At 60.6% G+C, this 14,995-nt stretch overlaps 1 protein-coding gene across 1 annotated transcript in view; it reads left to right on the top strand.

The window, feature by feature from the left end:
• The window catches only part of LOC122734294 (proline dehydrogenase 1, mitochondrial-like), a 28,341-nt gene that overhangs the window by 10,711 nt on the left and 2,635 nt on the right, over positions 1–14,995 (top strand). Inside the window, exons 3-12 of the mRNA XM_043975007.1 lie at positions 4,416–4,450; positions 5,864–6,013; positions 7,860–7,924; positions 8,251–8,367; positions 9,206–9,285; positions 9,667–9,748; positions 11,493–11,585; positions 12,251–12,397; positions 13,368–13,543; positions 13,947–14,045. Coding sequence (XP_043830942.1) covers positions 4,416–4,450; positions 5,864–6,013; positions 7,860–7,924; positions 8,251–8,367; positions 9,206–9,285; positions 9,667–9,748; positions 11,493–11,585; positions 12,251–12,397; positions 13,368–13,543; positions 13,947–14,045 — 1,044 coding nt within the window. The remainder of the gene's footprint in view (positions 1–4,415; positions 4,451–5,863; positions 6,014–7,859; positions 7,925–8,250; positions 8,368–9,205; positions 9,286–9,666; positions 9,749–11,492; positions 11,586–12,250; positions 12,398–13,367; positions 13,544–13,946; positions 14,046–14,995) is intronic.

Below are 14,995 nucleotides of genomic sequence, written 5' to 3'. Positions count from 1 at the left end.
CAGCACCTCTGGGAGCCCTACTTTCCCTGGACACCCGGGGAAGGTGCCCTAGGCTTCCTCTCTCTGCTTTCCCCCTCTCCCCCGCCCCCTGACCGTTGGCAAGGCTCGGACATTCCTTTCTGCGTAGCTTTATGTGTGAAATAAATGCCAAGGGGCTTGGGGACAGACGCAGTAGAGTGAGGGGATCCTGGAGAAGGTGCTGCCTGAGGAATTGACTGAGGTTGCTGTGAGAAGGCAGCATTCCAGGCATGGGGGTGGCCTATGCCAAAGGCCTGGAGGCTGGAGATGGAGTCTCAGGTGGGAGGAACAGACAACAGACCAGTTTAGCTGAAGGGGGCGTCGGCGACAGAGTTCATGGAGTAGGGGAGGGAGGTCTACATTAAGAAAAATCCCTGGGGTGCTCCGTGAAGGAGAGACTGGAGCAAGGAGTCAGGGGGCTCATGGGAAAAGAGAGAGGTGGGCCTGATTAACCTTGTTTTTTGGGGGTTTTTTTGGTAAGGCAATTGGGGTTAAGTGACTCGCCCAGGGTCACGCAGCTAGTAAGTGTTAAGTGTCTAAGGCCAGATTTGAACTCAGGTACTCCTGAATCCAGGGCCGGTGCTTTATCCACTGCGCTACCTAGCTGCCCCTGATTAACCTTCTTGAAGGTTGGGTGTTTATGAACATAAGCAGCAGAGGCAGGGAGGTGGAGTCAGTGGACTGCTGCCTGAAAGACCCGGGTTCAAATCCTGCTCGCTGTGTGACTCTGGGTGAGGCAGGCAACCTCTCTGTGCCCCAGGCAGCTCTGTAACTCTGAAGTTGCAGAGCCGGTGCTACTTGCATTGGTGAAGGGAGTTGACTCATTCAAGAGTCATACCTCAGGGGGCAGCTAGATGGTGCAGTGGATAAAGCACCAGCCCTGGATTCAGGAGTACTTGAGTTCAAATCCGGCTTCAGACACTTGACACTTACTAGCTGTGTGACTCTGGGCAAGTCACTTAACTCCAGTTGCCTCACCAAAAAAAAAAAAAAGAGTCATACCTCCCTGTCCAGTGACATCCAGTTCTGCCATTCACCAATCAGTGAACATTTAGTAAGTGCCATCTCTAGAGTGGGCCCTCCCATGGCCACACAGCTGGTACACCCGGGGTCTCCTCCCTCTTGCCTCCCTGGCCCCCCCTAGGGCCTGATGTCTTGGTTCTCTAAGCCTGAGGTATTCACCCAGCCAATTTGGGGGGTAGCCTATCCCTGCAGGGAACCCTGGGGGGGGGGGGTCCTGAGCCTCTGGGAGGAGTGGCAAAGGCAGCCTCCTAGCCAACTTTGAAGTAGTTAGCAATCCATTCTACAGGCATTCTTTAAAGACTGAATGAAGAACACAGCCCCCCCCCCCCCAGCCATCCCAGGAAACAGAATAAGGAGCCTGAGAATCCCCCTGAGTGTGCAGGCCTCCTCACCCCTAATCCTCCACCACATTCTCTCACCCCATCCCATCTGTGCGGGCCAGACTTGTTGAAAAGTGTCCACTGGGCACCGGCTGTGTCCACACCCCTCTGGGAACCGCACTTAGAGGCAAACGCTGCACAGACATGCTCACACTCGCTCACACTCACTCCCAGGACGGGTGCGCTGTTGAACCTGACACCCTCCTGGGAAGAGAGGGGACCTCCTTACACAGGGAAACCAAGTTGTAGCAACCCCTCCCCCTCCTCCGAAGGGGCCAGGGCTGAGGCAGCCCAGGGACAGGGGCCAGCAAGGAGAATTCCCATCCAAAGGCCCACGGGGAACCAAGAATTGATGGGCCCGGCTCTCATTGGCTGCAGGAAGACCAGGAAGATGGCAGCTGGCCCTGTAGAGAAGGGCAGAGGCCAGGCCCTCCCTGGGGCTGCCGCCCCCTCCCTGCTTCCATTCTTATCTCCTGCCTCCTGAAGCTTGGGGGGGGGGCATGGAGACCTGCAGGGTCATAGAGCAACAGTGACTTACAGATGAGCCTGCGCTGGGGATGGATGTGGGTCGGCATGGAGTGAGAGATAACAGATGGACGGCCCCTGGGCCGTGCCGGCCCCCATTGTGGGGCAGGGACAGGGAGAACCTTCTGGAGAAAGTCATGGAGGAGAGGGCTGCGATCTGCTTCAGCGGAGGGAACACCCCGGAAGGGAGAGCCGACCCTATCTCTCCAGAGGGCAGGGCCAAAGCCCCTGAGTCTGTGGTGCTGTCTTGGTGACTGAGACAAAGGTCACTCCACTGTGCTGTGCATTTTATCTAGTTTTGATATTTGGTGCCCTGGCTTAGCAAGCCCTCTTCATATTGCGGTCAGTTCAGAGCGATGTTGGGCCGAAGAGCTGCTCAGCAAGTTAGGGAAATGCTGGCTGCTCACTTTGGCATACCCATTTTCTAGAAGGTGAGGGCTGGGCCTTCTCAGTCCAAATGCTCCCCCGTGCTGGCTGCTCTTTCCCACACTAGAGAGCTAAACTCCCTCCCATAGGGAGGGGATATACCTCACCTCAGTGGGAAGCTGGGGAGGCCCTGGTTTTGATCTGAGCCCCAGCCGGAGGTGGGGTGCAGAGGGCCTGCCCTCAGGGGCCTGGGGCAGAGTCACAGGGAAGGCCCTTCCTCCAAGTGCTCTCATTAGCTGGCTAGGACAGGCTCCGACTTGCCCGGATTAGCCTGCTCAGAGGGGCCAAGGGTCCTGACTGGGCCAGCATCACTGAAGTCCTGGCTTCTGCTGTGGAAGGCTGATCCAGCCCGGTGGCTTTCAGGGGCCCCTGAATCCCCGGCCCACCCACAGCTGCCATTCCTTGGGGCTCCCGATGGGAGCCGGCACCAGGGCCCTCCGAGGGAATCTAGCCAAGCCTGTGAGCCCAGAGAATGGAATGCAGCTGCCAGGAAGGGGCCTCCCTAGACCTGCCAGGGAGGGAGGAGAGGAAGGGGGCAGGAAGGCAGGATGTTTCTCTGCCCCCAAGGCTGAGGCAGCAGCATCCACAGCAATTCAGTACAGGAGAAGGGCCTGGACCCGGAGGAAGAAGAGGAGGGAACAGAGTCCAGGGACACCCATTTCCTCAGACCCTGGAGTGTTTGGAGGAGAGAGAGGTGTAGGGGGAGGGGCAACTCAGGAAGGACTTTCAGTGCCAGATAGAAGAGTTAGTTTATGTTGAGTCCTGGGGGTAATAGGGAGCCACAGGTGGTCAAGGAGAACTGGTCAAGGAGAGGCAGCCTGGTGGCCAGGCGGGTGCAGAGTGCCCGTCTCGGATCCTGCCCCTGACGCACCTTAGCCAGGCCCAAGCTCTGGGAGTCTGGAAGTGCTCTGGATAAAGGACTGATCTCTTGTCTCAAGGCTCTGCCTGAGATACGGTGCTGGGCTGGTGACCCTGGAGGCTCAGGAGCCATCCGACTTATCAGGGCTCCCTGCTCAGCCCTGATAAAAGGCCAGAGATGTCCAGGGCTGGGGGGTGGGGGGCTTTTAGCCTCGAGCAGGGGCTGGGTCCCTCTCTATCTTCTCACCTCCATCTCCTGGCCAAGGGGCCCCCTTGCCACCTCCAGCACATTCTGCCCCTCACCCCCCTGTGAGCCCCTGGAGGACAGGCCCATCCACAAAGCCCTGCCCACAGGCACTTAATGATAAGTGCTTATTGGGCATGTCAATGATAGCCCCTGTGTTTGGGAGCCTTCCTAAAGTGGAAAAGGCAGGTAGTGAGGTCCCTGTCAGGCAAGGTGGCAGACAGCCTCCAGACTTTATCTGACAAGCCTCAGGACAGCCCTGGGAGGCCGGGACTGTGGGCATCACCATCCCCAGCCCTGTTACTGTGCCAGGCGGCCAGGAATGTTGAGCAGTCCCTCTTTCTCGGCACCCCCCTCCAGGGGGCTGAGCGCTTCCCCCCTCCCTTCTGGAAAAGGAGCTTTAGGGGCTTTTCCCCTAAACATGGGGCTGTGGGGAACTGTGGGGAGGGAATCTGATGGCTAGCCGGCCAGCCGTGGCCTCCCCACAGTCAAACTGCCCCTGGCTCCCCTGCCTGGAGAGAGGACCCAGAATAAGGTGTTTCTGCAGCTCTGAGCCCCCAGCCTGAAATCAGCTCTGGCAAAAGTATGACATAGTTATAAAGTCTGTCCTTCCTGGCAGCTCCCTCCATTGCCTCTTTCTCTGCTCCTGGGAGAGGGTGCCTTTGTCACCACACCAGCTTAAAGGGCAAACAGCAGCCCAGTGGGAACAACCCTGGCCCCCTGCCACAGACCACCGTGTGACCCCCAGAGCCTCGATGTTCTCATCTGTAAAATAAGGGGATTGGATTGGACTCGGTGGCCTCTCGATTTGATGGACTGGGGAGCGAGGCCCAGAGGGTCCTGTTTGCCCCTGGGCACAGTGGGATGAGCCCCTTCCCCCACCCTAAGAGTGAAATCCCAGGAAGAAACAATGGTCCTTTCCCTTTCTCTGTCTCTTGCAGCTCCTGCACTGCGGAGGCAGAGAGAGATGGCAGCGGTAAGTGGACAGCTGGCCTGGGTGCCCAGACCCTGCGTGTTTTATGGGTCCAGGACCCTGGGGAGAGACTGAGCATCCAAGCAGGGTTAGAGTGGACAAGCCTCCAAGACGGCCAAGACTGCCCGGCCAGAGGGCAGTTGGGGGGGTGGAGTCGGGATGAGGGGCAGGGGGATGGGGGCGCTTTGTTATTCTGCTACCTTGGAGCCAAGTTCTGTGGTTTCTGTACAGCTGAGGCAGGGGTGGCACCTTCCCAGCAGGGCCTCCTCACCCCTGCTTATACCAGGCTGGCACTGGGGAGCCTTCTTCCCCCCTTCCCTCACATTCCTCCACATTCATCCCTGGCTGCTTGGCAGCGGCTCCTGCCTGCATGCCAAAGGGCCCTCCGGAGCACGACTCGGCTCCTGTGCCTCATCTTCCCCTCTCGGCTCCTCCACTAAGACCCACACAGCCCCCTTGGTTCCAAGGCCAGGCCAAAGGTCACTTCCCAAGGCATGGCTTGGCCGACCTTGTCCAGGCTCAGGTTGTGTGGCCTCCTGTCACCTAGCCGCCAGAAAGGCTGGACGGACGAGGAGGAAGGAGCTGGAACCTTGGGCCGGACCAAGCTTTCACAGGATCTGCGGCTGGTCTGAGAGCTGGGAGGGAAGCCAGAGAGAGAATAAGGGAGGGAGAGGGAGAGGAGGAGGAGGGGGAGAGACAGGCAGAAAACAAGAGAGGAGAGGAGACTGAGATGGAGAGAAGGGCCCCCAGGCCAGAGAGCTGGGGAGCGGGGCAGAGGCCATTCCCCCATGGCTGGGGGGGTCTGTAGACAAGGAGGAGCTCACACCTCCTGGGCAGGTCACTTCCCTTGTGCGTCAGGGCCTGTTGCTGGGAAGTCTAGCTCACCTCCGAGCCTGAAGGGAGGGGGTTGGCCTAGAATAGGGCTGCCTACACTTTACTACTCGTGACCCCTCTTCCCTGAGAAATCTGTAGGTGACCCCGGGTGTATGGATAAAAGGTGTGCATAACCTCCTGCTGGTGCCAGATTTTTAATGACCCCCACATTCAGTTACTGCGCCACCCCCAGTGTAAGAAGCTTTGGCCTGGATGGCCCCCGGACCCCTCCAGCTGTGTCCTTGCGGCCTCCCCCTGTGCTGTCCCCACCTCTCCCCAGCCCTGAGTGAAGGGACGAGTTCTCTCGGCTGCTAATTGTCCCTCCTGGCATCCAAGGCCAGGGTGGGGCCTAAGACCGATGGGTTCATCGATTTAGAGCTAAAAAGGTCCGTGACAACCACCCAGCCCAGCCCCCTCATCTCACAGAGGAGGAAACTGAGGCACAGAGGAATAGACCTGCCCCGGTCACCCAGACCGTGTATGGCTTTCTCCTGGGCACAAGGTTTAATGAGCCCCAACCAACAAGCCAAATCTTTGGTGCAGGAGCCAGTAAGAGAGAGAAGCAGTTCCAGGTGCACCGGGCCTTTGGGGACCGAAGGGATGGCGTCATCAGTGCTCGCACCTACTTCTATGCCAACGAGGCCAAGTGTGACCACCACATGGAAACCTTCCTTCGATGTATCGACGCATCTGGTAAGTGCCTCCCCCACCCACCAGGCCTCACCAAAGTCCTGTGAGATGGGCACAGCCTTGGGCCAATGCCTGTCCACACTGCCCACGCCCCCATTCTGTCAGCTGGGGGCTGCCATTGGAATGGGGAGGAGTGGGGACCACAGGGATGGGAAGGAGACTCAGGCACGATAGGAGAACATGAGAGCTAGACAGGGCCTGGTCTGTCCCTTCTGAGGCCCAGAGACACGAGTGATGGGCTCACAGTCACATAGTCAGTGTCAGTCAGGATTGAAATGGGGTCAGGTCAACAAATTTGGCCAACATTTATTAAGCACTTGCTGTATACAGAACCCTGCCCTCATGGAGATGCCAGCCTGGGGGGGGGGTAGAGGCATGCATACCATTGCCCCAGCCAGAATGAGGCACCCACATGAGTGAGGCAAACCAGGAACTGGCTGTGAGCAGGGAAGGCTGCCTGGAGGAGGAGGACCTCTGTAGCCAGGCTCTAAAAGATGGGGTTTGGATGAAGAAGGAGGAAAGCACTTGGGGAGGGAGTAGGAGTGGTAGAAGGAAGGGGCTCAGCTCCAGCCAGCCTCTGTGACCCTGGGCAGGTCACTTCCCCGCTGCCTGCCTCGGTTTCCCCGTCTGTAAAATGGGGGTGATCACAGCCCTTCCCTGCCAGGAGATGACATTAGTTTAGTGCTTTGCAGACCTTCAAGCATTACATCTGCACTGGACCCAGATCACAAGCACTCAGGGCTCATGGGGCCCCCCACAGGCCTCATGGGAGGCCCAAACTCTTAATGAGTTTGAATGCGTTTGCTTTTCGAAGTTCAGGGGGGTTCCTGAGACTGTTCTGGGTAAGAACAGGGAGTGGACCCTCCCCAGGATGAGCTGGGCCCTGCAGTCAGTCACTAATAGGCCACCAGTGAAGCCCCTACTGAGGCTGGGACCTCCCCTGGACACTCACTCCGCCACCTCTGCCTCGTTTCACCACGAAGGGCAGTAACCAGGGCCCTAAGACCTCTCAGCTCAGCCCCGACCCACCAGATTCACCAGAAGAGGGTCAGAGCCAGAACCTGCAGGTTCAGACCAGAAAGAAGCTGCCAAGAGACGGACTCCAGGCCACATTAGAGAGGCCCGTCCCACCTATTGGCTGGGCTGAGGTCTCCCCCCGCCAGCCAAGGGCCCCCCCTTAGCCAATGTCCCCCCAGCAGGAGTCAGGGTGTCCCCTCAGCGCAGACTTCCCTCCGTGTCTCTGAATTGAGGCATCTCACCATAAAACAGCCTGGCCACAGTCGGAGCAGTCACGGGCACATGGCCTGAGGACAGGCTTCACAGCCACTCACGCTGTACGCCTTACAGACATGATCTTGTTTGATCCTCACGACCATTTTTTACAGATGAGAAAACTAAGGCAACCTTAGTTTCAACTAAGTGACTTGCCCAAGGTCACTTAGCAAATAACTGATGCCACATTTGAATTCAGGTCTTCCCAACTCCAGGCCCATGATGATAACAATGGTAGTGAGGGAGTAGCACAAGCATGTGCATAGCACACAGTAGGTGCCTAATCAGTGCTGACCAATGAGGACAGTAAGTGTGGTGATCCATGGTGCAGCAATAATGCCCATGAGGATGGTGCTCAGAGAAGGGCAGGCCCCGAGGTGGGCCCCTCCACGGTCCTGCGGGCTTCTGCGGATGGCTACAGCAGTGGGGCCGACTTCCCCTGACAAGGGGAGGACCTTCGCCCCGCTCCCTAGTACCAGGGCTGGGGCTTGACACCCGCATCCCAGGCCCCCCTCCCCCTGAGCCCCATCTGCCCTTGGGGAAGGGGCCCTAATGCTGGTCTGTGGCCTCTTGGCAGGCGGGGCCACTGAGGACGGCTTCTCTGCCATCAAGCTCACGGCTCTGGGGCGGCCCCAGTTCCTGGTAGGTGCCACGGACAGCTGGGGCATCTCTCCTCCCTCCCTCCTTCCCTCGGGCTCCTCCTGCCTGTGGTTCACCCCACAGGATGGGGACTGGGGCACACGCATGTGTGCTTCTAAGTATGCGTGTGTACACACATCCACCATCCATGGTGCCAGGAGACCTGCTGGGCCCTTGTTGTCCCTGCCCTCGGGGCACTTCCCGTCCATGTCCCCAGACCCCAGGACACAAAGGAAAGAGGGTGTGGAGAGGGGTCCTGGGGGGCGGCACTGGGAGGTGCTGGGGCTGCAGCCCCCCCTCACCTGAGCCCCTCCCCGGCCCCTCCCCAGCTGCAGTTCTCTGAGGTGCTGACCAAGTGGAGGAAGTTCTTCCACCAGATTGCAGCAGAGCAGGGCCAGGCGGGGCTTCCAGCCATGGAGACCAAGCTGGAGGTGACCAAGCTGCAGGTGCGTGGACAAGCTCACCAGGGCCCCTGGGAGCTGGTCTGGGGGAGGCAGCGGCGCCCACATTAAAAGACCTGGGTTCTAATCCAGCGAGTGCCGGGTGGACTCGGGCAGAGCCGTCCTGGCAGCTCCAGCCCCTTCCCTCTCTAACGGGTCCTGTGGCTTGGGCACCTGGGCCATGGGTTGATGCTAGTACCCTCTTCCCTTGTCCCTGTGGGCAGCAGAATCAGCCACGGGAGGAAAGCGGGGCTCACAGCCCTCGCGCTCTGTCGGCTAAGGGCCCCGGCGGCCAGAGCATCCTGGCTCCCCTCTCCCGGGCCCCACAAAGGGCTGGCAGAGGCCAGGCTGGCCTCTGAGGAAGTAGAAGGGACACACCAGGGCCCTGCACAGCTAGACAGTCTGGGCCCAGCCGGCTGTGGCCTTGGCCGTGCAGGGCTCTGCCTGGTCATGCCCAGGGTCCCAGATACCAAGGCCTACCGCCCCATCTCCTCCTCTGTAAAGGGCAGGTGATGCTTCGGTCGAAGATCTGCCTCCCTGGGGTGACTGCGGGGCAGGTGGGGATGTGAGGGGATGTCCTGGAGAGCCAGGGCTGGGGGCCAGGGCCTGAGCCGGACCCCCCCCCCCCCCAGTGGCCAGCCCTGCCTCTTGAGCCGCTGGTCTGTTTCCATGATGAGAGGAATGCAGAGCAGCTTTAAAAGACCTGTCCCCCTCTGTCTTCTGGAGGCATCTACTTAGAGGACCCCACCCTGCCCTGCCCCTCCCCAGCAGCAGGTCCCTGTGTGCCCCCTTAGGGAGTGGGGTCACCATCCCATGACCCCCCCACCCCGTGCTCATGTTGTAGAAGAGCCTGGAGAACATGGGCATCGCCACCAAGGCCGAGATCCAGGACTGGTTCACGGGGGAGATGCTGGGGGTGTCTGGGTGAGTAGGGCCAAGGGGACCCGCCCCGTCCAGGAACCATGGGGTGGGGAGGGGCCTGATTCCTGCCCCTCAGAGGCCTCGCTCCCAAAGTCAAGGAGCCTTCCCCTCTCCCACCCTCACTGGGTGTACTTGGCTGGAGGCCCCCGGCTGGCCCTGCAGACGGTGCTGGGCTCGGCCTAGAGGATGAACGCCCTCCACCCCCAGAGGGTCCACATGGGCGCAGCCCCTCCTCGCCTCTGGGCCCGGCAGCCTGCTGGAGTTGTCCTGGTGGCTGTTCTGGGCCTGGGCCGCACGCCGTCCTTCAAGGTGCAGCCGGGCCTGGGAAGGACACCCAGGGGAGGGGGGGCATGCGTGGTCAGATGGCCGCCTCTCTCTGCTCAGCACCGTGGACCTGCTGGACTGGAATAGCCTCATCGACAACAGGACCAAGCTCTCCAAGCTCCTGCACGTGCCCGACATACAGGTATCGGCCACATGCCTGCACCCAGAGAGGCGCCTCCCCTCCCTGGCTGGTGACCGCTGCCCGCAGGCAGGCCCCCACCTTCAGGGGGACTCTCGGCCTCCATTCCTGCTTCCCTGCAGCACTGTTAGAAGGCTGGGGTCACAGGGCAGCTAGGTGACGCAGTGGTTAAAGCACCAGCCCTGGATTCAGGAGCCCCTGAGTTCAAATCCAGCCTCAGACACTTGACACGTACTAGCTGTGTGACCCTGGGCAAGTCACTTAACCCTCATTGCCTCACCAAAAAAAAAGAAGACTGGGGTCATACACAGGGGTCAGTTACTCTTCCAAAGAGCACTGCCCACCTCCTGACATGAGAGGCCACGGCCTTTCGGGCCCATTGGCCCAGCTGTCGGCCATCAGGGCTAAAGGAAAGCCCCGAGCCCAACAGAAGAAGCCGCCCTCCCTCCCCCAGACCCGGGGCCGGGCACTGCGGAAGGGCTCCCACACATGGAGGCCTGGCCAGCAGGGACCAACAGGGACGGGGACAGGCCCCCAGAGTCTGCCCTGGCCTGGCCTCCTGGGCAGCCTCTGTGGGTCCCCCTTCCCTTCTCCGGGCCTGTTTCCTCATCTTTACTGTGGTGTGGGGGAGGGTGGAGTCCATCAGTGAGTATGTATTAAGCACCTACTGGGTGCCAGCATCAGGCTAAGCAGTGAGAAAGGCAGGACCACCCCCAGGCTCAGGGAGCTCCCAGTCTGTGGGGGCGACTGCAGACAGCACATGAGGTGGCCGTCTGGCAGGAGGAGGCTTTAGCGGCGACAGGGCCAGGGAAGGCTCCTGCAGAACCTGACGAGCCTGGATTCACATCCTGCCTCGGATGCCAAAGTCCCCTCCAAGCCCATGCCTCTGATCCTGGCCTGGCCGCAACCGTCTGTCGCCTTCCTCGATTTGGCCGTTTGCTAGCAGTGGGGCAGCCACACACAAGTTACATGGCTCCTGAGCCTCAGTTTCCCCTTTTGTAATGGGGGGTGATATTTGCCCGCACCCCAGACTCACAGGCCTTAGTTCAGGGCTGGCCTCCAGAAGCTGGTGGCATCCTGGGCTGCCAGGCCCTGTAGTGGGAAAGTCCCCTGGAGGGCCTGCAGTGCCATGTGTGACCACTAAGGGCAGCTGGAAACAGCTGGTGTTGCTGGGGAAAAACTGGACCACTGCGGGGGATGATGGAGGTGATGACGGAGGGGATGACAGAGGGGATGACGGAGGGGATGACGGAGGGGATGGAGGCCGCCCGGGCTGGGTCAGATGCTGTTGGCTCCCTGCTCAGCTGCAGGAGGCAGCACAGCTCGATCCTCTCTGGTGGTGAAGCGTGCCCCCACTTTCTAGACACTGATGCCCAGGGAGGCAGCGGGCTGTGCCAGGCCTGGTCCTAGAAGTGAGGCCTCCTGTCTCCCATGGGAGCGGGTCCTGCCCAAGGTCAGGCGTAGGCGCAGCAGGCCCTCAGCAGGGGCCACAAAGAGAGCTAGCCACTCACCCACGGGGCTCTGAGGGCTTGGGCGGGCCCTGCCTGTTGGCAGGCTGCATGACCTTGGGCAGAAGCCTCAGTTTCCCCATCTCTGAGGGAGGGAAAGCACAGCATTTGGAGGCAGGAGATGTGCTGCCCACATGGCCTTGGGCAAGTCCCTCCTCTGTAGAAGAGGGGTGATGCCAGCCCCTCCCTCCCCGAGCTCCATGGGGGGCGTGTCCTTACCCCCTGCACTCTGCCTGCAGACTGGCCAGCTGGAGCCCCTCCTGTCTCACTTCACGGAGGAGGAAGACCATCAGATGAAGAGGATGCTGCAGAGAATAGATGTCTTAGCCAAGGTCACGACTGTCCGGGCAGGGATGGGGGGAGGTCACGGTGTTTGGGGCCAAAGAACTGCATTCGAATCCTGCCTCCCCACTTGCCAAGCTTCAGCTTCTCCATCTGTCACATGAGTTGAAAGTGGTGGTCTCGGGGGTCCTCACTGAGGTGGGGTAGGCTGGGGGGGGGGCCGAGGGAGAGAGCAGCCCTCCCCCCCCCCAGGAGCCCAGACCTATCATCCAGGAATAGGAAAGAACTCCCACTTGAAATGGGAAACCTTGGGCCTGTCAGGAGATGGTGGGCCGGGGGTACTGAGACCGGCTGACCCCAACACGGGGCAGAGGGAGCCAGTTTCCCAGGAATGAAACATAAATGGGAAGGCTCTTCCCAGGGGGCCCAGGAAGCGCCTGTAAAGGCTTAAATGAGGAGGAGATGGAGGGGAAAGGAGGGAGAGAAGATGACACCTCATCTGGCAACTGTCAGAGGTCCCCAGGACCCCACCATGGGGAACCCACTACAGGAGGGGTCTTTGTGCTTGGCCAGCAACAGCTGAGCCTGGTTCAAGGGAAGGGGTCTGGGGAGGTGGTGGGGAGAAGGTGGGTGACACAGGAGGCCATGGGCAGGTGGCATCATCCGTGGGGAGCGCCTGGGGTGACCCCGGTCCCTGCCGTCCCTTCCCCCACAGAGGGCCATGGAGGTCGGGGTTCGCCTGATGGTGGACGCAGAGCAGACGTACTTCCAGCCGGCCATCAGCCGTCTTACTTTGGAAATGCAGCGCAGATTTAACGTCCAGAAGCCTGTGATCTTCAGTACATACCAGTGCTACTTGAAGGTGTGGCCACCGGGCAGACCCTGCCCTGGAAGCCCCTGCCTGAGTGACCCTGGGCAAAGGCCCATCCCCTCCCTGGGCCTCAGCGTCTTCACCTGTAGAATGAAGGGGTTGGTGCAGCCTGGCACAGGCACCCACCCTGCCCCCAACTCTCAGAGGAGGCATAGAACCCCCCACCCCCAGGGCTGGAGGGCCTCTCCCCCGGTCCTCCAGCCAAGGCCGCCTCCCTCCTCTCAGCCTCCTCTCCACAGCCTCAGCCTGTGATCCCCAGGCCTTCGGTACCTCTCCCCAGGGGCTCCTGGCCCACCGCTGGTCCCTCATCCTCGTGGGCTGGGCCAGCCACAGCCTGCTCTGAAGCCTTCCCGGGCTCCTCACCACCACTTCCTTCTTAAATGTCTAAAAACCTCACGGATCCCTATCAGTGGGAGTTACTATACTGTTAGCTGCGATTAAGGCTCCTGTGAACTCCTGTAAATCCATCAATAAGCACGTATTAAGTCCCTGCTGTGTACCAGGAACCACTCAGAATACAGGAACAAGCAGGCCAGATAGCCGGCCCCAAGAACCCATTCTCCCTGGGGAAGAGGGGAGGGAGCCAGGCCCAGGCCTGGCAGGAAGAAGAGGAGGAGGCAGGAGCCCAGATCCTTTGGTTTGGAGCTGCCCAAGAGAGCCCAGGGCTGGGAATCCTGAGACCAGCAGGAGAGGAAGAGGCAGAGGAGGCCCAGGGGCAGGTGCGGGGATGGTGGGGTTGGCGAGGCTAGAAGCCTCCCTCCCCAACCCGGCTGCCCCCGGCCTGCACAGCCATGTTCCCCTTCCCTCTCTGTCTCACACATGTGCACACACACACTCCCTTCCCACCAGCCTGGTCCCTCCTCCATAATAGACTTGGCTCTGCTGCCTCGATTGTCCCTTGTCTGTCCATCAGAGGCCCCACATCAGGCCCTCGCAGCCCTCACAGGCACCTCTCTTCCAGGACGCCTATGACAATGTGTCGGTAGACGTGGAGTTGGCCCGGCGGGAAGGCTGGTGTTTCGGCGCCAAGCTGGTGAGGGGTGCCTACATGGCGCAGGAGCGTGAGCGGGCAGCAGAAATAGGCTACGAGGACCCCATCAACCCGAGCTATGAGGCCACAAACACCATGTACCACAGGTGGGGGCCCTGGCCTGCGTGGAGGGCACTGGGAAGGGCTGGGGTTGGGGCCTGCCTTCAGGAGTCTCCCGGGAGTAGGGAAGGTGCAGGGGGTACCTCTCGAGGAGCCCTCTGAGATCTGGGAGGGACCCCAGGGGCCTGTGGAGGGAAGGGGCTTTTCTGAGGTCACACTGGCCGCAAGTGGCACCCCCACAAGGCACCTGGCCAGGAGCTCGCAGACCCAGAGTTCAGATCCTCCCTCAGCAGGGCGATTCTACGTGGGTCCCACCTCAGTTTCCTCCCACATAAAATAAGTCCCCCTGGAAAGAGGCCCCTTCCAAGCAAAGATCTCTGAGGCCCTTTGATCTGTCTCTAGAAAACAGGGATCTTTGCGGGTCCTCAACCGTTGTTCTCCTCCCTCTAGGTGCCTCAACTACGTCTTGGAAGAGATTAAGCACAACGGTCGGGCCAGCGTGATGGTGGCCTCCCACAACGAGGACACAGTCAGGTTCACCATTCAGAGGTGAGTGCCCCGAGCCAGCCTGCCCTCCACGCCCTCCCACAGGCCAGGCCAGCCAGGCCGCAAACTGCCTTTTGTCCCCTTCTTGTATCCCTGTGGGCCGTAGGACAGGGGCCCTAGCCCTAGGGCAGCAGAGGGAGAGGGCCCTGGGCATCCCCAGGTAGAGGTGCCCACCAGAGCCCTCCAGATCCACATACCCTAGGCGGACACCGAGGCCCCGGGGTCCCAACCCTTCATTCGGCCCCCGCTAATTAAGCACCTGCTGCATGCGGGGAGCCAGATTCGATGAGCCCCTGCCTGTCCTCGGGGGCGCCCTTCCTGACAGGGATGAGTGCATGGGCTCCCACACTTCCTAGGTCTGCACCCCTGGCAGGCTCTCTCCTGAGCTCCTCCAGAAAAGGGGGTGAGCTTCCCAGCACCGGGAAGAGTGGGACTGAGACCCTCAGCCCAGGAACAGTGCCATTGTGGAGCTGAGGGAGGGGTCCTGGGGGAGGGAGAGAGCCTGGGCTGAGCTCCCTGACCCATTCTGGCCGTGTGAGGTTCTGGCCCAGTCCCTTCCCTCTGCCCCTGGTGACTCCTCCGCAGAGGGGTGGTGGTCTGCACTGGGGAGTAAGTTCCCCGTGTCCACAGCCAGGGTGGAGCCTCTGCTGCTGCCTCTAGGAGTCTGGGTCTCCCCATCCGCAAAATCAGGGTGGCCAAACTGCCTCGTGGTTTGTCATGAGGAAAACGTTGGGAAAATCTCGAGCACCCAAGAACCATGGGTGTTAATTGGTCACAGAGGGGGCCCTCGGCCAGCCCCCTCATTGGGGGGGCCGTGACCCCAGCTCCACACTGTCCCATGTGGCCTCTCTGTGGCTTCATCACCCCCTCATCTGACCGGATGCAGAGGAAGGAGGGGACAGGACGTGCTGTGCCCCAGGGCCTCGGGCTGGAGGCTCGGGGTGCCCCCAGTG

This window comes from Dromiciops gliroides, chromosome 1 (genome assembly GCF_019393635.1).
Source record: "Dromiciops gliroides isolate mDroGli1 chromosome 1, mDroGli1.pri, whole genome shotgun sequence".
Lineage (NCBI taxonomy): Eukaryota > Metazoa > Chordata > Mammalia > Microbiotheria > Microbiotheriidae > Dromiciops > Dromiciops gliroides.
Note: the sequence above shows the minus strand (reverse complement) of the source record. Positions and strands in the feature narration are given on the sequence as shown.